This window comes from Pseudochaenichthys georgianus, chromosome 5 (genome assembly GCF_902827115.2).
Source record: "Pseudochaenichthys georgianus chromosome 5, fPseGeo1.2, whole genome shotgun sequence".
Taxonomy (NCBI): Eukaryota; Metazoa; Chordata; class Actinopteri; order Perciformes; family Channichthyidae; genus Pseudochaenichthys; species Pseudochaenichthys georgianus.
Window position 1 is genome coordinate 2,998,174 of NC_047507.1, and position 24,703 is coordinate 3,022,876.

Consider the following 24,703-nt stretch of genomic DNA (forward strand, 5'->3'; position numbering starts at 1 on the left):
AATGCAAAAAACTGTACCTGTTTAAAAATGTAATCAGTAACCTAATCTGAGTATCATAATATAAAAGTAATGTAATCTGATTACCTTATGTCAGTCACATCTGTAAACAGCGCGAAAGCATTAGAGGCTATACAGCGAGCTTCTGGCCTGGTTATATCCTTCATTCAAAATAAGATTGCACCTTGACCTTTGGGGAGATGATGAGGAGAGGACTCGTGGACAACTTAGTTAACGAAGACGAAATGTTGTGTTGAGAATGTGTTGATTATTAATTGTTACGCTAACTTTTTTTATTTTTGTGAAGATGACTAAAAAATGTAATAAAAAATCTATTGCCAAAATAATAAAGCAGGTTTTCTCGGACCGAATGCTAATGAACCTGACACCATAACCCACGTCCCGCCCCAGGCCCTGCATTTCTTCATAGGCGTGGGAGCGCTGGTCAGTCCGCTGGTGGCTGATCCTTTCCTGTCAGACGACTCGTGTGTCCTGGGTTCAAACTGGACCCTGAACTCATCATCTGCCTCGGACCTGGGGCACCTCCGCAACAGCCTGGTGGGGCAGGGGGGCGCGATCGCAAACATCTCCCAGTATCCTCTGCACACCGAGGGGGCGGTCATCACCAGGGTGTCCTACGCCTTCTGGATCATCGCTCTGATCAATGTGAGTAATGTCAGCATTACGCCTTTCGTATTGTTGGAATAATATCTCTCGTCCCCGGCTTCAGCTTCAGCCTCAGGATCCACGTGTCTGTGGTCCTCTCCGAAGGGAAGGAGTCATCACATACAGAGCATCCACTAGTTCCTGAGCAGTGTCCTTCACATGCTGATGTCCAAGAGAGGGAGTCACACAGTCACAAGATGGAGGAATAGAAAGCAGTCTTCAATGTTTACTTCAGATTAGCTCCACGTCAGAAATGAGCATGCTTGATGTCTCTCTCCATAGAGGCTGAGTCATCATGTTCATCACCTTTGTTATCATGTTGGAAGAGGACATTCAGTATTTCCCAACACGTATGATTGATGATCAGAATCAGAATACTTTATTAGTCCCACGGAGGGACATGTGTGGCAGCAGAGAAGAGACAAAGACAGGTCCATGTTACCTAAAGACACAGAAACAGTGACGCTGGTATAAATGATCTGTCTGCGGGCTTTAAGGTCCATCGCTCGTGACATAAAGTCAGGAGTCTCTTTTTTAATCTAAGCGATGCTAATTCTGTCTCTGGTCAGAATGTATTTCCAGCCTCAAATGTTCTTATGTTTGCTGAGATATTCAAAACCAACGCAAACGGCCAATCCTAAACGCACGATGCGAGCATGGCTTAAAAACAGAGTACACATTTCAAAGCTTTTCGTGTCTCCCTTCGTCCTTTTGGTATTGCATTAAAACATGTCTGTGAAGGTGGTTGGGGATACACATGGACTTAAAGGCCAAAACAACAACAACAACAACTCAGCAACATTAATTATTTTTTAGTTATATCATATAATTCAGGTGATAATTCATGTTTTCATGAGTTTATATTCAGCTTTAGCTTCTCTTCAAAGAATGATCTCTTTGTTTTCAGTTTGTTTCTTCTATTGGCATTTCTTCAGATGGTTGTAATCGTCCATATTGCCTTTTAGATGAAGAGTTAAAGGGGCCCTATTCTGCTAATGTTCAGGTTCACATCTGGATGTAGTGTCTCCACTGGGACGTGTCTCCACTGGGACGTGTCTCCACTGGGACGTGTCTCCACTGGGACGTGTCTCCATGCTTTCATGTTCAAACAGCTCTGAATGCGTCTCACACTGCCTGTGCTGCAGCTCAAAGTGGCGTGGACCCTACTTCTATAAAGAATCAGCTGACAGGAAGTGTTGACGTTAACTCGGTGACAATGCCCTCTGTGTGTGTGTGTGTGTGTGTGTGTGTGTGTGTGTGTGTGTGTGTGTGTGTGTGTGTGTGTGTGTGTGTGTGTGTGTGTGTGTGTGTGTGTGTGTGTGTGTGTGTGTGTGTGTGTGTGTGTGTGTGTGTGTGTGTGTGTGTGTGTGTGTGTGTGTGTGTGTGTGTGTGTGTGTGTGTGTGTGTGTGTGTGTGTGTGTGTGTGTGTGTGTGTGTGTGTGTGTGTGTGTGTGTGTGTGTGTGTGTGTGTGTGTGTGTGTGTGTGTGTGTGTGTGTGTGTGTGTGTGTGTGTGTGTGTGTGTGTGTGTGTGTGTGTGTGTGTGTGTGTGTGTGTGTGTGTGGCAGCTCCCGGTGCCAGCAGCAGTGTTAGCTCTGATGTGCCACGAGAGACTGCCGTGCTCGAGCCCCGGGACGCGCCTCATTGAGAGGGCCGGCTCTCAGGCCGGCCGCCTGGAGGACCGTGATGCAGGTGAGGCGTACAGAGTAACGTGTGTGTGCGCTGTACCCAGTTAAATGACTTACCTCCGTATCCTTTCGTCCTATAGGTCATCAGAGTTTTTTCTACTGCTGTAACCTTGCCAAACTCCGAGGTCGCCCGGCTACTTTTTTCCTCCTCCAAGCTCTCGGTGGGGCCGTCGTCTTCATCACTGATGGAATAATAGTGAGGCTTCCTACAACTATACACATGTAAACATACCTATGTGAACCGTACACTCGGTTCCACGTTCTCTTAGGGGCAGGCTTGGAATTTCGTCATTTTAGGGGCAAGGCCATTTGGCCTTCCCGTTCACATTTTTTTTAAGGGCACAAAAGCCACATGACAGGGCACAAAGGCCACATGACAGGGCACAAAGGCCACATGACAGGGCACAAAGGCCACATGACAGGGCACAAAGGCCACATGACAGGGCACAAAGGCCACATGACAGGGCACAAAGGCCACATGACAGGGCACAAAGGCCACATGACAGGGCACAAAGGCCACATGACAGGGCACAAAGGCTGTTCTGTTAAATTACGCTGGTCAATCAACATGACTGAAAAGTGTAGCACTAACATCAACACCAGTCGTTTTACAAACGGCTGAAGAGCAATAGTGTTTCTTAAACGTATACGTTAAGTTCAGCCATAAACCACACAAGTCAGTCAGGGGCAGACAGTAAGGGTATTGTCACCGGCCCCACCATTGTACCCACTGGCCCGGAGCATTCGTCCACCAAAAGAAAATCGACTAATAATGAAGAAAATTAACACATTTGTTGCAATAATTTATGCACTAACTACATTACTACTTGTACTACAACATTTTAATCATCAGTTCTTCCTCATTTTCCTCAATTGTTCATATTTGGTTTATTAAAATAATGATATTGTGGCCATTGTTAAAAAATGTCTGCTATTATTATGAGTATTATTATTTGTATAATGCGCTTTCTGCCTTCCTGTCATTAGGAGTTAGACATGTAATGGCTATGTAATTGATTTGATTAGAACCTTCATTATCCTAAACTGCTGGGACATTTCGCCAATACCTTTATACTGTCTACTCTTCACTTACTTGGTCGGCATTGATGTACAGAGCCAACAGAAGACCTTGTTTATACTGGCATCATATTGAGAGGTGCAGTGACGCGTCCTGAAACCAGGAAGTAAGCTGCTGGTTCCCTCCACAAAAAGCAACGGGATTTCTCCACAGGGTTTTGGAAAATAGCTGGAAATAAGGTCTGTGGAAAACAAACCTGTTTGATAAATGCACGTTTTGTTCAGCCGGATAATCTCCACATGTCTACCCTACTTTTATAATTTTCTAATCATAAATCTAATCGATAGATTATAAAGGGTTTTAGGACGCGGCACTGCAGCCAACTCCCTGTCACTCCTTTAACTCCTCCGGTGACTTTCTTTTATTTGAAGATTGTTGTTTGCACGGCGCTTGGCCGGTTACCGCTCGTATTACAAACATTTTGGCGAATGGTTAGGTGGCGCGATAGTCTGTAGTGAAGAAGGAGCGCCCTCCCGCTCACGGGAGACAGCTCGCGCTGTGCTGCACCCCCCCCCCCCCCCAACAACGACAACCGACTCACGAAACGCTATGTTGTAGCGTTGATAAACGAAACAATTTAACTAAATTGCTAGTCAAAATACCAATACCACAGGACATTTTTTTTTACTTTTGACAGGGGCACAAAGGCCACTTTGGCCGTGAATTGCATTTTTTTTAACAGGGCATCACGGCCAAAGTGCGGGGCAACGACCACCCTGCTTAGGGGTACATTAGAAGAGACATGGACAGGCCAACCAACGGACAGCTTTTCTGGGTACTAATTTAGCACACATATCTTACAGAAAGAAGTACAAGCCGTAGCATGGATGTGTCACGAGGCAGTTAATTAGGTAAAAACCCTTGCCTCCTTATCTGACTCATAACAGCTGAACAGCAGCCGCAGACCTCATATCAAGCTTCTAACCGAAAACACATTGAAAACAGTTGACTTTGAGACGAGCGAACAGGAAGTGGATTGCTAACCCATTCCCTGGTGTTAGGACTGCACCACTCTATACCCTCTCTTGTGTCCATAAGTCCTGTTGGAATCATAATCATTTATTTTTACTTCAAAACTTTCAGAGCAGTCGATCCGTTTTAAAATGTCCTTCAGCATCACATCCATCCATTGCAAACATGGCATCAGTACTTCCTGTTTACATCCATCAGTACTTCCTGTTTACATCCTTCAAAGCACTAAACACGCTGACCTCCTGATGCTGCAGGGCTCTTACGCTGGCTTCGTCTACACCTACGCCGTGTCCCCTCCTCTGCTGATGGGGCATCGCACTGCAGGCTACCTGGACAGCATATTCTGGGCCTCCATCACAGTGGGAAGACTGGCCTTCATCTACCTGTCCTACAGATACTCAGCTCCCAGGCTGCTCGCCGTCAGTCTGGTATGAACACAGATTTAAAGGTCCCCTGTTATACTGTTCTTCATCTATACACAGAACCTGTCTCTGATTGGCTGAAACACCGAACAGATCATTGCAGCATTACCCATAATCCCCTCTGTTTCAGCGCTGTTTCCAAAGTTCTGATTCTCTGTCTGTTACTTCAGATGAAAACAAGGAGCCCCTCCCCCACGCCCCTCTGAGAGAGATTTGGTTACAAAGAACTCAATGGAGCTCTAGAGGAGATTCAGGTGATAAGGGGGGGGGGGGGGGGGGTACCTTGTTGCTGATTGGCTAATGGTTACACAAGACAACACATCGTTATGACATCATCAAGTGGCCAAAATCTGATCAGCTCATTTTCAGACAGGTTTTTATAGAAATGGATCAAAAAGAGAGAGAATCTTTGTTCCTGAAACTTTCAGAGTCTCTTTCCACAGAGGGGACACATGTTGATGTAGAAGAGACATGAAGAAGGGACACATGTTGATGTAGAAGAGACATGAAGAAGAGGGGACACATGTTGATGTAGAAGAGACATGGAGAAGAGGGGACACATGTTGATGTAGAAGAGACATGAAGAAGAGGGGACACATGTTGATGTAGAAGAGACATGGAGAAGAGGGGACACATGTTGATGTAGAAGAGACATGAAGAAGAGGGGACACATGTTGATGTAGAAGAGACATGGAGAAGAGGGGACACATGTTGATGTAGAAGAGAAATGGAGAAGAGGGGACACATGTTGATGTAGAAGAGACATGAAGAAGAGGGGACACATGCTGATGTAGAGGAGACATGGAGAAGAGGGGACGCATGTTGATGAAGAAGAGACATGAAGAAGAGGGGACACATGTTGATGTAGAAGAGACATGAAGAAGAGGGGACACATGGTGATGTAGAAGAGACATGGAGAAGAGGGGACACATGGTGATGTAGAAGAGACATGGAGAAGAGGGGACACATGTTGATGTAGAGGAGACATGAAGAAGAGGGGACACATGTTGATGTAGAAGAGACATGAAGAAGAGGGGACACATGCTGATGTAGAGGAGACATGGAGAAGAGGGGACGCATGTTGATGAAGAAGAGACATGAAGAAGAGGGGACACATGTTGATGTAGAAGAGACATGAAGAAGAGGGGACACATGGTGATGTAGAAGAGACATGGAGAAGAGGGGACACATGTTGATGTAGAGGAGACATGAAGAAGAGGGGACACATGTTGATGTAGAAGAGACATGAAGAAGAGGGGACACATGTTGATGTAGAAGAGACATGAAGAAGAGGGGACGCATGTTGATGTAGAAGAGACATGGAGAAGAAGAAGGGACACATGTTGATGAAGAAGAGACATGAAGAAGAGGGGATACATGTTGATGTAGAAGAGACATGAAGAAGAGAGGACACATGTTGATGTAGAAGAGACATGGAGAAGAGGGGACACATGTTGATGTAGAAGAGACATGAAGAAGAGGGGACACATGTTGATGTAGAAGAGACATGAAGAAGAGGGGACACATGTTGATGTAGAGGAGACATGAAGAAGAGGGGACACATGTTGATGAAGAAGAGACATGAAGAAGTGGATTTTGCACAATAGGTGACCTCTAAAGTCTCCGTGTAGAGAGGGTCTCGTATCACGATCCAGCTGTTGAAGAATATGACCAGATATTTGGACGGGGCGTGCGTGCACCGAACAGAGTGATGTGGCATCAGCAGAGGGTGATTCAGGACTCAAACAGCTTTGTCCCTAAAGCTGGATCCAGGCCCTTTATTTACAGAATATTACATGTCTCTGTTTGTCTTTGAATACTCAGTGCATTGTAATGGTAGGTTCATTGTGTACACTGTGAATATCAGCACATACTTGTGCAGAGCTCTGTCTTCTGGTCTGAAGTGTGCATTGTCGTCATGGGTGATGTGAGGAAACCGGAAAGTTATGCTGGCATATATAACGCGTTACTGTAATATTACTTTTGTCAGATAGCAGGAGACAGAGGACAGCCACGGTCAGATAGCAGGAGACAGAGGACAGCCACGGTCAGATAGCAGGAGACAGAGGACAGCCACGGTCAGATAGCAGGAGACAGAGGACAGCCACGGTCAGATAGCAGGAGACAGAGGACAGCCACGGTCAGATAGCAGGAGACAGAGGACAGCCACGGTCAGATAGCAGGAGACAGAGGACACCCACGGTCAGATAGCAGGAGACAGAGGACAGCCACGGTCAGATAGCAGGAGACAGAGGACAGCCACGGTCAGATAGCAGGAGACAGAGGACAGCCCCGGTCAGATAGCAGGAGACAGAGGACAGCCACGGTCAGATAGCAGGAGACAGAGGACAGCCCCGGTCAGATAGCAGGAGACAGAGGACAGCCACGGTCAGATAGCAAGAGACAGAGGACAGCCACGGTCAGATAGCAGGAGACAGAGGACAGCCACGGTCAGATAGCAGGAGACAGAGGACAGCCACGGTCAGATAGCAGGAGACAGAGGACAGCCACGGTCAGATAGCAGGAGACAGAGGACAGCCACGGTCAGATAGCAGGAGACAGAGGACAGCCACGGTCAGATAGCAGGAGACAGAGGACAGCGGACAGCCACGGTCAGATAGCAGGAGACAGAGGACAGCCATGGTCAGATAGCAGGAGACAGAGGACAGCCACGGTCAGATAGGAAAACATTCAGGATCTGGATCAGTCTTATGCGACAATGGAAACTGAACTAAAGAGAACATTTGAAACTTTAGCAGTCTGCGTGATCTGCCTGCGGGGAGGGGCGGGCCGGCCCTGCGAGTAAAGTAACGAGTAAAGTAACGAGTAAAGTAACGAGTTACTTTATGTAGAGAGTAACGAAGTAGTGTAATATATTACTTTTTTTTTAGTAACGACCCCATCTCTGGTCACCAGTATGCAAGCCAAGAGGTGTGCTGCCTTTGTCTGGTGGACATACCTTCAATTTGAACTGCAGAAATGCTAGTCACTTGCTCACTGTTTTATTTTCCATTTGAAGGCCACCAGAAAACAACTGTTTGTGCCGAAATAGCTCAGTTGGAAGCGTTAGACTGAACATCGACTGGTCCCCGGTTCGACCCCTGCATGGCTTCGGCAGCAAAGAGGACAGTTTTGGGCACAGCCTTGATGGTTAGAGCTGATGAAACATAGCAATCTGTCTTGATGTCTGTTCGTCATTCAGTTTCACTAATACATACCTTCAATTAGGGCTGCACGATATATAGCGTGGCGTTAATCGTGATATTCACATCGCAGGACGTGCGATTTAAAAAAAGATTATTAATATTTTATTTATTTTTTAGGACTTGCGATCTTAAGTAGGCAAATTAACTCAAACACGTCATGTTACAATTATTTTGCTGCTTGCTACAAAAGGAAAACTTGCAAAAAAATTGTCTTATCGCAGGGGGGGGGGGGGGGGGGGGGAATCGCATCGCAATGTCAGTTTTTTCCAATATCGTGCAGCCCTACCTTCAATGTAAAACTGCGGATATGCTAGTCAAGTGCTATGTGTCCGCCCATCTAGTATTACTTCAAGTACGTACTTTCTGAAAAGTCATTTTTACAAGAAGAGGTGCCTGGATCGTTCTCATCTGGACTGACACTTAGTATTATTGAATGAAAGGTTGTAGGATGGAAAACAAAGCGACATTGTTACTGATCATCTGACCAGCTATCCTGCGGTTTAAATTGCAGGTATGAATGCACCTACATGTCCACCAGACAAAGACACTCTCCCAACTGAGCTATTTCGGCTCAAAAAGACTTTGGTGGCCTTCATATGGAAAAGACAACAACAACATTCAGTGATCTTTTTATGGAATTATGGGTATGCTTGCTGTGCAGTTGGATACAATCGTTGTAATTTTCTTGTTGAAATGTGTAGAAACTAGTCCGATATGTGTTTGATTTTGTTGATATTTACTTTAATATGGGTTACGTTTTGCACGGCAAGTAATTTGCTCTATTGTTGTTAACCGCACACTTCTGTTATCATTGCCCATGTGTCTTTCAGCTCGGGGTGATCCTGGTTCAGTGCCTGTTGATGATCTTCTACACCAGCTGTGTGTTCCTCTTCATCGGCACCTGTGTGTTGGGACTGTGCATCAGCAGCGTTTTCCCCTCCATGCTGGCCTTTACAGAGGACATACTCGACTACAAAGGTAAGGCCCAATCACAACAGAGACGGCTAGCTGACCAATAAGAGCAGACTGGGCTCTGGTTTCAGACGGAGGGTGAAAAGACAGGCTTTTTGAACATTAAAGCATGGAGACATGTCCCAGTAGAGACACTACATACTGATATACACCTGAACATCAGCAGGAGAGGACTCTTTAAAGTAGAGACACTACATACTGATGTACACCTGAACATCAGCAGGAGAGGACTCTTTAAAGTTGAGACACTACATACTGATATACACCTGAACATCAGCAGGAGAGGACTCTTTAAAGTAGAGACACTACATACTGATATACACCTGAACATCAGCAGGAGAGGACTCTTTAAAGTAGAGACACTACATACTGATATACACCTGAACATCAGCTGGAGAGGACTCTTTAAAGTAGAGACACTACATACTGATATACACCTGAACATCAGCAGGAGAGGACTCTTTAAAGTAGAGACACTACATACTGATATACACCTGAACATCAGCAGGAGAGGACTCTTTAAAGTAGAGACACTACATACTGATATACACCTGGACATCAGCAGGAGAGGACTCTTTAAAGTAGAGACACTACATACTGATATACACCTGAACATCAGCAGGAGAGGACTCTTTAAAGTAGAGACACTACATACTGATATACACCTGAACATCAGCAGGAGAGGACTCTTTAAAGTAGAGACACTACACACTGATATACACCTGAACATCAGCAGGAGAGGACTCTTTAAAGTAGAGACACTACACACTGATATACACCTGAACATCAGCAGGAGAGGACTCTTTAAAGTGGAGACACTACTTAGACTTTCATTTTATACTACTTTACTATACTGTAATATTTATTTTACAGACTTACTGTATTTACTAGTTACTTAATACATTCAGATTTTGAAACACAATAACTAAAGAAAACTTTTTTAAATAACATTATACGGTATAGATCAAACCATCCAACATTAGTATAAGCAGGGTTGGGAGGGTTACTTTGTAAATGTAATCAGTTACTGATTACTGATTACATGGCTCTGAAAGTAATCCGAATACAGTTACAGTTACGTGTCTTAAAAACGTAATCAGATTACTTTTAGATTACTTTTGGATTACTTTCTTTTTCCATCTAAAATGGGTATGTTTTGGTGAACAGGAGACACAAAAAGCAAAAGGAAACTGAACGTGTTTTTACTGTTTTAATGGCTTATCAAGAGCACACTGAAACATCACATCTGAAACGCCTTCTGTCCTGCCAGTGTTGGCAGGACATGAATTAAAATGTCGAACTCGGACTTCATTTTAAGGACATTTCGGCCAGGGGTTTAGAGATATATTTGTTTAAGCACCGGATTGGCAAAACAGGAGAGGAGAGTGTGCACCAGTCTGCTTTGATCTATGAATTCATGTCTGTGACTCTCACGGTATCTGCTGCCCGCAGCTGTTTTATAGAAGGAACACGAGGGCTGCAGTCGGATAGTTTAAAAATCAGCTCCTAAGTTCTAACCCTATCGTATATTCCTTGACCTCTGAGTGAAAGGTCACGGGGTTAAGGGATAGTGGACAGCAGAATTCAAAAGGACTTAGGAGAAGAGACTGCGGTACTTTAGAAAATCCGAATGCACTTTCACTATCCGACGTGTTTATGATGCGCCAGCGGACGTCATTGTGTGCGTCTGCTGCTGTGGGGAAACCATGGAAACCACAGTTTTCTATACAGCGGACTACAACATGGATGTTTAATAAGAACGAGGGACTACTGTGAACTCATCTAGAGACTCTGCACCGTGCTCTGATGCTGCTGCTTTGCTTTATGAACGGGGACAACAGAGAAACATATTCTTCATGACCAAAGTTGGAATTGAAATACAAAAGGAAAGTGAAACTTCTGCTCGTCCCCCTCTCCCTCCGGTCCACATTAATACAAATGATCCCAATACGTATGATTGTATGAACTAAAGATCTTAAAATCAATACAGATGTATTTATTATAAACGTTAGTCCTTAACATCTATCACTGTGTATATCACCATTCAAACATCTTTTAGAAGTTGAACAAACCCCACACAGCTCAGTGAAGACTGTGATGTTGACTTTATTTGATCATTTCAGTGAAAACTAACGTTCATATTTCTCTTTTTGATTATAATACTGATGAACGTTCAAAACAAAGCACTTTGGCAACTTACCACCTACGTTTTAAAATGCTTAATAAGCACCGTAACTTTCATGATATCATTTCTCGGTCATAATCGGTTGTTTCCGTGAACGGGCGACTGTTGAGTGACGGCAAATGCTGCGGCTGCAAGGCATTGTGGGGCAGCATTTTCGCTTCTCCTGTCAGTTAGGGAGGTCCAGTGGTTCCTAAGCTAAAGGAGGTTATAAAGGAAGTTTGAAACCTCCTTTCCTATCATTCTCATCATTCTAGAGAATTGGAACGGCACTTATCATGGCTGCCACTGAGGGACTTCCGGGTCATTTCACTCCTTTAGGAAGGTTCCTACGCTAAATGGACTATTCGACTTCAGCCCTGCTTCACTTCATGACATCTCTGCAGCGCCAGCGGGAGGGTTAACTCCGCCTCTGAGAAGACGAGCTCGCACCGCCTTCACTGTGTTTACCTTCAGAAATAATCATTAGTAAGGCTAAAGAGCGACCGCAGGATGATGTGTTTTAACCACACACACCTCTATATACACACACGCGATTTAAACGCAGACTTTTGTTCCTCCATGTTTCGTTGTTATTGTTTCAGAGCGAGCGGACCCGCGATTTTTTTTCAAACGCTTTTTTGGCCCATCTGCGGTGGTAATAGGTTTTGCGCGCTGTGATGATTCGGCTGTACCTTTAGTAATGAATATTAAATGTTGAGAGGAAATCTTTCCACCAATAATTCCAATAAGTAATCCAAAATGTATTCACTTCAGGTTTACGAAAGTAACTGTAATCAGATTACTCGTTTTTCAAATGTAACGCGAGCTGAATACAGTTACTTGATTTTTGTATTCTGATTACGTAACGCCGTGACATGTATTCCGTTACAACCCAACCCTGAGTATAAGTAATTTTAAAGTGTGGTTTTAGTACTTTTACTCAAGTAAAGAATCTGAATACCTTTTCTTCCACTGAAAAACATCCTTCCTAATGTTGTGTGTTAATGATTTTAAGACCATTTTCAAACATGCAGCTTCCCTGTGACCTGTTATCGATCAGGAAACGACGAAGCATCTGGGTTTCTTTTCTGGCATTTATTCCTCAGGACAAAAATAATTGATTGTCTTTACATCCGCGTTACAACCACACCGTAGATATCACTCAAAAATACAATTTCTTACGGTGGAAACTTAACAAAAACGGGTTAATAATATACCCAAACTGACACTTAACAACATACGTCACTTTCATAAACTTAAATAGCCGGTTTACCACACAAACTTGTAATGAACTATAACACAATTCCTAGCACAGCTTACCCTCAGCAGTGATCACTTCAATGTGAGGGGAAAGCAGAAATGACATACAGGAAATGGGAAAAGATGTGCAACGGGAAAGTGTTCCCACCAGAAACATAACTCAAACACATCAAAAAGAAACCATTTCATAAAAATTAAATTATTAACTAATAATTATGTCTACACATTTTTAACTCCGTTACACATACATGCAAATAAAACAGATCTGGACAGGTTGATGATTAAACCTCTGATACATGTTGATGATTCTCAATTCCCATCATATAAAACCCTTCATTACATCGTGTGTTTCAGGTTGTGCCACTACGGTCCTGGTGACCAGTGCCAGCTCCGGAGAGATGCTGCTGCAGCTAATCATCGGATCGGTAACACGTCACACTCTTTAAATGTCCTTTAATTCACAATAATCAGTTCATTTAATGTGTGTGTGTGTGTGTGTGTGTGTGTGTGTGTGTGTGTGTGTGTGTGTGTGTGTGTGTGTGTGTGTGTGTGTGTGTGTGTGTGTGTGTGTGTGTGTGTGTGTGTGTGTGTGTGTGTGTGTGTGTGTGTGTGTGTGTGTGTGTGTGTGTGTGTGTGTGTGTGTGTGTGTGTGTGTGTGTGTGTGTGTGTGTGTGTGTGTGTGTGTGTGTGTGTCCCAGGTGATAGACAGTCAGGGCAGTTACTCCTTCCTGTTGTGTTGCACAGTGACGTCGTTCATCAGCTTCTGTCTCTTCCTGCTGTTCCTCTCTGTCCAGCGTCACCATAGAAACGGCCAAACAGGTAAACACTCATCAGGTATAAACATAAACAGTGAATTTAATCCCAAATCACTTTGTGTACTACAATATCACCCTGGATAATGGTCTGATGCTAGATGTACTATTTAGGCTGTGTACAAAGACTTTATAATGTATAGAGACTGCTATACCGAAGTGTTGAGATATGACGGGAAGAGGATATCTGTCAGTTTGCACCACTATTATCCTGCCAGAATTCATGTATAATTCCTTGAGGACGTACTGACCCTTATTTCTCCTGATAGATTATTTACAAGCAGTGTCTTTGTGAATTTTGGTGGTATAATGAACCAGGAAGTACGGTGTCCGACAGGTGCAAACGCGCTACAACGGCCCTAAACATTTCTATGAGGAGAAACACACTCCTTAACTTGAAAAAAATAAATAAGAGGAGGCGGAGCTAATGCCTGATCAGAATTCTACCGGAGATAAAGTTAAATTCTGCTGTGATAAAACTCCATCCTGTTCTAAACCACATCAAGGATTATTTCTGAAATAGTATGCTTTTTCTCTTGCAGGTTTATCACAAGGTGAGTTCCTTTTTGTATTTCCTGCTTTTTAAACACACGTGCTCTCCAGTACAGGTTAGCTCTGAGTGTTAGCGAGGCTAATGTAAACAAAGACGAGATTACGTCCAAAACACGTCAGGCATTGTTTCCGATAGCAACTTTCTGTGGGTCCGCCGACGTCACAGCGGATGGAAATCTGTATCCGCTCGTTGTACCCCCGTTTTTAAAAGATTTGGGTACGGAGGAAAAGAGAGTGTTCTATTTTCTGACGCTGCGTGAGTTCCCTGACGCACCGGGGACACATATTGATGTATAAAAGACATCACAAAGTGCATTTTGCATGATAGGTCCCCTTTAAATGTTTTATCAGCTTATTTGAACAATGTGATCCCATGATTTCTTCTCATATTATTGCAGTTCTGTTGAAAGCTAGCTAGCTGACTTAGTCATTTCACAAATATTGACAACACACTAGCAGTTATGAAGCACACTAATTTTCAGAGACTGACAGTTACCAGCTTTTTAATCCTGAACTTCGGTCCCAGCTGTGTGCGTCACTTTTTAGTGTCCCCTGGTTTGCGTTTTGGGCTTCTTGCAGCGCTTTTAGTTAACGCTGCCAGTGGCGGTTCTAGACCAATTTGACTGGGGGGGGGGGGGGCCAGGCTGGGGCCAGTTATTTTTCTGAGAGGCGCACAACGAATGCAGGATGAAAAAGACAAAGACAGTATAAAGTAATTGCGCATAAGAAAACAATGCAATACAGTTATTGGTTCACATATTTATTTCAAATACTTATAGTTACAGTTTTTACGCTGTAATGGGTCCGACTAGAATGACAAATAACGTTAGTTCCGCCTATTCCGTCAGCGAAGTAATTGTTTAATCCTAAACTTTTCATTTTCAGGGGGCCACCGGGGGTCCAAAGTCCCCCCCACCCCGCACATTTTTGCCGTTGTAGCGCACCTCTCCTAAAAATGCTGCATTTCCAGCTGCATGCACACTGTTCAGGTAGAATGACAAGTCAACATACCGTAAAGGTCCATCTCAGGATACGGTGGTGGTGTATAATTATATGAGTTGTTGATGTTCACGTGTTGACTCGTTGTATGTCATCAGTTCTCTGTTAATAATCCCTCAGACTAATAGACACGGTTTATTCCTCAGATCCGCCTCAAGGCACGGACCTTAAAGAGAAGCCACAGCCCGGAGGTTCCTGATCTGAACGTCCCTGGGAGACTGAGGGGGACACACGTGACCAATGAAAGTGCTCCGATGAAAAGACAGCAGGAGGAGAAGAAGCCTCTCCGACACATGGACTCAGAACAGGAGCTTTACTCTGGCCTCCTCCAAAGGAACACGTTTGACGTACAGAACCCTGATGATCCACGAGCAGCTCGATGGATGAGAATCACTTGACTTTATTTCATGTTTGGCACAATTATCTCTTACAGCACTTTGTAACTTCGTCCTAGCCATGACACCTTAAAGAGCTTACGAAGTGAAGGACAATACTGTTCTTATTACGATAATATGTATACTATTATTAATTAGAAATCATGTCAATATGCCCGCTGTATTTATTACAACTTTCCATGCTCGCTTCCGATGTTACACGACCGCTCCGAACAAAACAGCTTTCGCCGGTTAGTGGCGTCACGAGTAGAACACTTGTTGAATAATACACTACCTATATGGCTGATGTCGGAGACAGAATCGACTGACAGTGAGTCGTCAATAGACTCGGTGCTCTTTCCAGAAGAGGAGGATTTTACTGAAGAGGATGCCGGTGTGGTGGAATCAGATCATGCGGGCGAGTCTAACGTGTTGGAACCATACCGGTTTGAGCCCCAGTATTCAAGTAGCGGTAGAGATACAGACGGGAGCAAACTAGGGGGGTGATGATCCTGGATTTGGCGGAGATCCGATGCGGCAACAGAACACAGACTGGTATACATTTGACTTTAATTCATAGAGATTCTCAATAAAAATTAAATAAATAATAACGACTGCTGAAAAAAACAGCTTAGATAAATGTAGCTGGTCAGGCTGTAAATTGACCAGCCAGTAGATATTAGGCAGGAGAGGGGTTGTGGACACTTCAGCTGGCCAGTCTATCCATCCATCACCAGCTTATGTTTAATAATAGTATTAAATGTACCCTGCTGGGAGCTCACCAGGATTCCAGGTGACCAGCACACATTAAATACTGGTATGATTATTTAAACAAGAGAACATAAATATATTATATAAGATTCATTGTGTCATGTATTCTGGTATCTACCAAAATAAAGACATTGTATAGTGGTCATAACAGTATTTTAATTTAATAAATAGCTAGTTAATATAATAAAATACACAGTAACAATACAAATAACAACCAACCTACACATCAAAATAAATATATTATCTAAAACCGGTGCTTTTGATTTAAAATAAAAGTAATACATAGAATTCAATATTTAAATGGTAACAAAAACCGTAACACTATGTATGATAAGAACAAGGCAACAAAGAAAGTGTTTTTGGTTTTTCCTTGTTCATGTCCATAATGTTTCCCGTTGTGTAGCGTCCAGCCTTTCCCCATCTGGCCTGCACTTCTGTCTGCTGAAGCCACTTCTTCAAGCAAACTGAAAGAAATGTACAGATATAAGTACACTGTAAAAAGAAAACTTGACATTTACGTTAACATTTGGGCTGCTGTGGTTGCCAGAACCGTTAAAGTATAATACATTACAAATTACAGTTGGTTGGCATAGAGTCTAGACCAGAGGTGCCCAGTACGTCGACCGCGGGGGCAATGCTGGTAGATCGCGAGTCATTCATAAAAAAAAAATCCAGCTCCGTTAAAATAGACACAACTGGTTTTTATCCCTCCTCCCTTGGCCTCCCTGCCATTTATGCCCATTCCCAAACCGCCCCCTACAACCTACCTCTCCGTTTGCGCGTTCACGCGGAGGGTCCGCCATATTAGGCGCATTCACACTGCGGTACTTTTCCCACAAAGGTTCATGCGAATTTAGTTCATGAGGACTCTTTAGTTCTGATGAACTAAGTACAGATCGCGTTCACACCGGAATAAATCCCTGGGGGAGGATTAGGCAAATGAAGCCGCTGACGTCACTTCTTCTTCTTCTTCTGCTTTGGGTTTACTGGCAGGCCGCAAACCACTTCACGGCGTATACTGCCGCCCAAAGTCCCCGGAGTTGGGGAAGGCTTCAGTAGAAGCTGCTGGGAGTCCCAGCAGCTTCTACTGAAGCCTTCCGAGTAAATCGCAAGAACGCCGACACCTCCTCATCTCCACCGCTCCCATGTTTTATTTTGTGTTGCCATAAGTTAGTCTCTCTGCGTTTCTGCGCTGGGCTAATGCTAATAATGCTAATAATGCTAATGCGAGGATAATAAAATGGCGGCTTCACAAAACTTTTTGGGAGTTTTACGGGGCGTGGTTTGCAATCCGCCCAGCCAATCAGAAATATAGCTCTTTTCTCAAAAAAGAGCCGCTCGAAAGTCCCTGCTCTCTAGCAGGGACTTTCGAGCGGGTAAAAAGGTTCGCATGAACTAATTTTAGTACCGGCTCTTTTTGGTGTGAACGCGATCATGAACTAAGTTCGCATGAACCTTTGTGGGAAAAGTACCGCAGTGTGAACGCGGCTAATGAGGGCTGTTCCAAAGCAACGAGTGTGGAGGGGGAGTGGGCTATCAAGCCCTCAAACTGCGAGTCTGCAGCGGTGCTGACTTGAGACCGGTCTTTACCTGACCGGAGTCACGCTGTGTGTGTCCTCAGGAAACACGCTGTTGACAAGTAGTTCCAGCAAACATCCACTGATAAACTGCGATGTTAACAACCTCATGATAACCTCATATGTTTTTAACTTAGGATCAAACCTGTGTTTAGTCTAGAAAAAGGTAAATGTGTGCATTTTATTATAAAGTTGTGTATATTTACAGACCGTTGCAAAAACTAAGAAGCTTATCAACATCAGGTTTAAAACTAAAAGAGCTTTGAAACACAATGAAAGATGTTTGGAGTTTTATTTGAGTTATTCATTTAAACTTTTTGTCTAAGAGATGCTGATTTGAAACCGTTGTTACATACAGTTACGGCACTTCCTGTTTCTGCCGGAGAGAGGGGAGGCCGTCCCACAGCTGGCTGCGGTATTTACTCCCTCCATCTGACAGGAGGCAGCCTCGTTGAGCTGCGAGTGTGGCTACAGACGGAGTTCACTCCGTCACGGAGGGGTAGGGTCGAGGGAGTGGTTTGGGATTGGGCCTAAGTGTTCAGGAGTTTACTTGACAGAAAAAGCGACCTATCGCTTTCCAGTCTGTTAACCCAGAATGCAAAGCGATACAAAATCAGTCAAGTGACAACAAAATGAGTGCGGGACCGAGCAAGAAGCTAAAGACATACCACTTCCATCCAGAATGAGAGGAAGAATATTTTTTTTGTGATGTCACATTCAAAGGTTATTTGCCTTAGTTATTTGTAAAGCAAGCGTCGCTCTGCCAAAGAAAGGTAACGTGGAGAGGCATTATCGGAGTGTTCACTAGGCATATGACAGCGACTTCCCTCCGAGTAGAGAGTTGAGAAAGAAAAAGGTCATGTATGCTACACAAACATTATCTCGCAGTCTTCTGTCGCCAACTCGTTTCTAACATGCAAAAAGACAAACAAATGCGTCTATGGTCGGTGTATTTTTTATCTTTCCAATCGAGACGAGATCTCTCTCCGGTCTGTGTGCTAGGGGGCGGGGCAGTACACACACGCAGCTGCTCCATGCAGCAACACACGGAGGGGATGGCGGAGAGAAGCGCTCCGAGGTGTGGTTAAATGTTACCCGTCTCGAGGTGGACCATGCTCCTTGCTAAGAGTGTTTAGCATGTAAGTGCGGAGAAATTCGTCTAAACATTTAGCAAAAGTGCTCCACATTCAGACGGAGGAATGCACCGGGTTGGACTGTCTTTCTAGCAGCTCTGTAGCCCCGTCCACGAGTAACGTTTCCACGTCGGAGTTAACACAATTATACAAACATGGGTTAATGATTAGAGGAAACTGAGTTATTTATTTTGTTAAAGTTTCAGCAGTTCTGTTTACAGTTCTGTCATCAGATTATTTAATACCATTTGTTAAAACATTGTTTCTTTTGATGTGAAATATTATTGATTTAATTAATAAAAAGCAATGTTAATTTTGTTCACAATTTGTTTAGTTAATTTAATAATATGTATTTTTGAATCAAGTATTCATCTTTATTGTCTTCATTGTTAGTTTCCACATGCCTAAAACAACCTCAAGCTACATCTAAAAGTTGATGGCTAAATCAGAGCGTTTGAGAAATTGTGCAAGGCATACAGTAATAGTCGATTAATCGATAGATTAGTCGTTTGTTGCAGCCTAGTTGTCCCATGTATAAATATAACGTGTTATTCAGCGTTAACACGTTATATATATATGGATGATGTCACATGTTTCTGTCAAATCATCGGCAACACATGACGTCATTTATCAGCCTGTGTCCGTACTGCCATTGTAATTTCCTGGCGGCCGAATGAAGCCACCAGACATTAAAGGTCCCATGTCATGCTTTTCCGGTTCTCACCCGTCCCCTTGTGTTATGAAGCTTTCTGCATGTAATCGGTCTGCAGAGTCACAAACCCTCAAAGTGCACCCTGTAGCGAGTACAGCTCTAACTCAGAGAAGACCTGTCTGCTGCCCCAGAACGCCTCGTTGGAGATTTCTCTTTTTCCATTGTTTGCTTCCTGGTTCTGTGGCGTGTGCACACCCAAATGGACCAATCCACGGAGCCCCTCACACACCAGGACCCCTTGGCTATAACAGGGAGTCCCATTGACTTGCATAGAGCTCCCTGAACGCTGGTATAGACGAGTTGGGATGGTGGAGGAACGCTCTCCGCAGACCCATTCTCACAGCGCTACAAACCTTTTCTTTCTCGATATCAAGCCACACTTATTGTGTTTACTTCGGCTGTGAGTGTTTGTGTGCTCAGGATGAGTTTAGCTTGTTCTCGCTGTATCGCTGACACGGAAACCTGTCTGCTCCTCGCAGCACCTCGCAACGTCCCGACCAATCAGAGCACACTGGGCTCACAGGGGGAGGGGGGCAGGAGCTCCAACAAGCCGTTTAGGACAGAGAGTGAAGACACAGACTCTACAGAGATGCTGTGAGAAACCAGTGTGAGTTTGGAACATTGAACAATGGAAATCTAACCTCAACAATGGAATCATGATCAGTAGAAATGGCCATGACACGGGATCTTGAAGTTATGACAGAATCCGGGGTGATTAGTTAGAGATCTTTTATTATTGGTCTCACACATCTCTTCCATTAGAAACACTTCTTCGACAACTCTCGAACATCGAAATGCCACTTAAGACAAGCAGCCTGTAAACATTTGAAAAGCAACAAACGAGTAGAAAACTGGACGAAACAAAGCATGATTTTTTCAAAAGAAGATTCTACATTTTAACATAAGGGAAAACATTAGAAGATACAAATATGCAAATAGAAAGTCCTTAAAGACTTCACGGAGGAAACTTTCAAATGGGCTCGGAGTTTTTAATCAAGCTATTTTATAGTTTTCATCAAAGTTACTGCAAAAATGCGAGATAAGCTCCAATTCTATTGGGCTTTACTATAAATTCACATAAATAAATATTCTGTGGTAGTGCCTGATCACAAAATCCTTGGATTTGTATTGTAAAAGACTAGATTTACTGTATAAAATACGAAGTGCATAATTGTTATCCTCCCTTTGGGAAAATATACATTTCTGAGTAAGCCAAACGTCGACAACATGTCATCCAAAAGGAAAGTCATAGAAAAGCGACAGAATCCAATACTACAGGAACCCCGTTAAGTGCAAACGTCCCATCACAACATTTGCATGAACAATATCCAAACATTTACATATAAAACAGATTTAGATTTCTCCCCCATAAGGCTTTGATTCCGAAAACAGCCAGCATGGGGCCGCCGCCTCCCAAACACAAGAGGAACACGACATTACAAAAATAAGCACATGCACATTAAATCGGAGAATAGCAGACGTCCATCTATCTGGCCATTACAAAAATAGAAATTAATCTCTCAATTCTACAGGAAAATTACACAAGAAATAACAGCTTTTTTATATATATTTATATAGTTTGAAAATGTGTTATCACAAACATTGAAAGCAGGTTGGAAAGAGACTGATTACATGCTCTGCATATTAACCTATATCGCTGTCTGTATGTACATGTAAGCATCCCAGAGTACGGTGGCCCACAGGTGCAAACGACCCAAATCACTTCAGGAAACGCGCTGCAGATTAAAAAAACGATGCTAAAACGATGTGCTAAAACACATGCAACTGAAGAAACATCTTCAGCCACGCATGCGCAGAGTTCAGAAAACACGCACAAACTTGACAAAACAAGCGCAGCGTTTACTAAAAAGCGCTGCAAAAACGTAACGCTGCAAAGAGATCAAAACACAACGAAACAAGTTTCCAGGGGACACTAAAAAAGTGACGCACACAGATGGGACCGGAGCGCTTGTTGACGTTCGGCGGATTTTAAAGTTGGCCAACTGTCACTGTTGTCGCATGATTCCTTCCGATTCAATTGCAGGTCTGTTGTAAGCGAGCTAGCTAACGTAGCTAACCTCGGCATGTCTTATATACTGACAGAACGCTCGAGTGCCAATCCCAGAGCGTCAACAAGTGCTCCGGTCCCAGCTGTGTGCGTCTCTTTTAAGGGTCCCCGTTGTTTTTAAGCACGTTTGCGCGGGCTGGCCACCGTACCAGAGCGCACTGCAGAGCATGAGGATCGTGCTGTACACAAGCCGCAGTGGACTCTCACTAAACGTCCCCGTGTTTTACGCCAAACGCCTGGGGCTCTGGTTCGGTCCGATATGGCAGAAAACAAACATGTCGTTATTTCTGGATGAAGTGATGGAGCTCCGTCCACGGGAGAGCTTCACGTGGCTGTGGTAAGGCACCGTATGTCAGTGTGACGGACTGCAGGCGGAGGGGCAAGTGTCTAGTAGAAAGAAGAAGATTAGCTGGTCATCCATCCCTGGGTTAGAAAGGGACACTTGGGCAAAGACACACTTAAGCGTGTTGTATCCAAGCATCATGTAAACAAGTGTTGTGTACAAGTTGCACATTTATTAGCGTAGAAACGTGGGATCTACATCTGAAGTCTGTGTCGCAGACTTATGGCTTCAAAGTCATTTACATTGTCATGGCTGATGAGGAGGAGGAGGAGGAGGAGGAGGAGGAGGAGGAGGAGGAGGAGGAGGAGGAGGAGGAGGAGGAGGAGGAGGAGGAGGAGGAGGAGGAGGAGGAGGAGGAGGAGGAGGAGGAGGAGGAGGAGGAGGAGGAGGAGGAGGAGGAGTTTAAGGGCGAGGAAGGTGCTTCAGGGTGAACAGCTGATGTGCTTCAGGGGGATAAGGCTCGGCGGAGGTTAAGGCGGGACTGTGGCGAGTCCAGCCGCTCAATTTGGACGTTCAGTTTAAAATAAAAGAATGCCCTGACGCTGCGAGCAACACGACACACGGGCCGCTCACTTAAAGTCTGGAGTGATTCTGTGTGTTGTTCGGCTTTGGTTCACATCGCATGCTTTGGGAATAACCCTGCTAAATTAGATTACGACAAGATGTCGTTATGTAAACATGAAGCTGAGGACAGCAGCTTGTCGTCAAGGTAACGGCTTGCCTTGCTGTGTCCAAAGCGAACACATGCTCGCTCACTTCTTCTCGTAAAAGTGCTTTTTTGGCTAGAATTATTTTGGTGAGCAGGAGCAGTCTTTCAGCCATCACATCGTGAAGTCTACAAAACAAGACGACCTGACATTCACGCTGGGCTAAATGTGATGTCAGATTGTCAGAAAAGGCAAGATTTTGGACATTGTTTTATCATAAAATGGCAGATATTTCTGGGTTAGTAATTCGTTGATGTATTTTCCTAAATGACTCTTCTAGCTGTTCTATTATTAGCATTTCATCAACTTGGTCATTATGTCCACATCACTCATCATTATTTATTAAAAATTGTTAATATTGGGGTGGCTAAACATTTCATAATATCAGATGTATTAGCCTATCACGTACAATGTGTGGTAGCACTAGCCAATCAAAGCGCGAGTGTTACATATTATGTCACTATGAGTCAAATGGAGGTGTTTCAGGGTGGGGGGGGGGGAGGGGGAGTGTGTGGGGGAGTGTGGGGGAGAGAAACACAAACCTATAGAAGACACCTTACAGTATAAGAGCAGGTGGTGTTTTGTTGCTTGCAGAGTCGATGCACGTAACGAGTTATGGCTTCACTTCTTTTCAGCTCAGAGTATGGCCACGCTGAGAAAGCCAACGTGTCGGATATGGCTTAACACTTAAGAGCTGGGCAAGAGATAAAAGAGTCGCAGGTGCACACCTTCAGGTTAAAGCGCTACCCTTCAACGAAGTCAGGCCCGGGAACGATAAGGAACAGCAGCCGAGGCCAACGAGGGGAAAACGGGGAACAACAGAACATGGGTTTTTTGGCAGAAAGAGAAGAAGGGATTCTATAAAAGGAAATGTTCAGATATCTGCACTTCTACTCATCTGTGTGTCCACATGGGACGCAGATTGTCACTGCTGCTGAGGGTCCAATCCACAAACTGTTGCCATGGACACGCTTCCCTCCTTCATTCGTTGTGACTGAGGACCCCCCCCCCAAAATAATCCAGACAAATTACATCCAAAAGTGCAAAAAAAAGGAACGATGGAATCAGCACGTCCGAGTACAGGATAGCATCCTCAGGGTGTAAATGTTGGGGAACATGTTACCGTCATCATCTCTCCACATGTCTGATTGTAGTGTGAATCCTGCGGAGGAGAGCTTTAAAGCACCAGAGCGATGAGGAATGGCTCCCACACCATTGTCCTGTGTGTGGGCGCAGGGGGCGGAGCGTGAGGAGGGGGAGGAGTCTCAGTCTAAATGTTGTGATACTGTAAATTGGGGGTTAATCCTATGTCTTCGGGGAAATGGGTCCGGGTGTGTTGGTCCCATCCAGACTGTGTATCGGGATCTGGAACTGAGGAGTGAGGACCGATGGGAACTGCAACAGAAGACAATGTGTCAGACAGAGACAGGAACTGATGGAGGGGAACAAAGGGAGCATTAACGTTATTAGCCCTCGTGTTGTGTTCGGGTCTCCCGTGACCCGTCTCAAGTTAAAATGATATAATAACTACGCTCTAGTTTTTTGTATCGGAACAAGGCTTCCTGATGTCCTCCACCAGCTATATAAACACCACAACACTGATTTTGGCAATTTTAGCCAAATCTGAAGGTCTCTAAAAAAGAAAGTGTATCATTTGGTGTTCGGGTCCCAGCAGAAATGTTGGGGGTGACTCGAGGTTAAATTTGGCCCAATCAAGATTCATCTTTGACTTTACCCACCCCTCCCCCCCCCCTTCATCCACTGTAACAATAATATTTCGCAACATGCACCTGGTCTCCCCTCCCGCTGCCCCTCCCCCCACGGGAACTCCACCTTTCTCAAAGAATATGCGCACTAACACTTGAACCTGAACATGCACGTGTGAACATGTGGTGTCATGTGTTTCGGGGCCATAACATTAAATGTCAACAGGATTGTACGGTTATGAACGCATTATAAGTTAGTTATGATGTAGTTAAAACAATATTGGAGGATAGTCATTTTCTTTGTGTGTTTTGGACTGAGATAAATCATGGGTCGAAATGGACCCGCGAACACCATGACCGGTAACAGCTTTCGAACACGACACGAGGGTTAATAAAGAAAGCTTGCGGCAAATATTAAAGCTAAAAAAAGAAATGACACAAAAGACAATTAACGAAATACACATCCAGCCCCAGTAAAATAAATAAGTGTAACATGTACAAAATGGTGTGATAGCAGCCAGTAAAT

General features: G+C 44.1%; 2 protein-coding genes across 2 annotated transcripts in view; one reads left to right on the forward strand and one right to left on the reverse strand.

Moving 5' to 3' along the window:
• mfsd4aa (major facilitator superfamily domain containing 4Aa) overlaps nucleotides 1-18,959 on the forward strand; it is a 30,523-nt gene extending 11,564 nt beyond the window's left edge. The window contains exons 5-11 of the mRNA XM_071203043.1: nucleotides 437-460; nucleotides 2,449-2,545; nucleotides 4,654-4,827; nucleotides 8,858-9,005; nucleotides 12,778-12,848; nucleotides 13,122-13,242; nucleotides 14,933-18,959. Of these exons, the coding sequence (XP_071059144.1) occupies nucleotides 437-460; nucleotides 2,449-2,545; nucleotides 4,654-4,827; nucleotides 8,858-9,005; nucleotides 12,778-12,848; nucleotides 13,122-13,242; nucleotides 14,933-14,985 (688 nt within the window). The 3' untranslated portion in view covers nucleotides 14,986-18,959. The remainder of the gene's footprint in view (nucleotides 1-436; nucleotides 461-2,448; nucleotides 2,546-4,653; nucleotides 4,828-8,857; nucleotides 9,006-12,777; nucleotides 12,849-13,121; nucleotides 13,243-14,932) is intronic.
• Nucleotides 18,960-22,968: 4,009 nt separating this feature from the next.
• The window catches only part of elk4 (ETS transcription factor ELK4), a 39,584-nt gene continuing 37,849 nt past the window's right edge, over nucleotides 22,969-24,703 (reverse strand). The window contains 1 exon segment of the mRNA XM_071203256.1: nucleotides 22,969-23,866. Within this exon segment, the coding sequence (XP_071059357.1) occupies nucleotides 23,777-23,866 (90 nt within the window). The 3' untranslated portion in view covers nucleotides 22,969-23,776.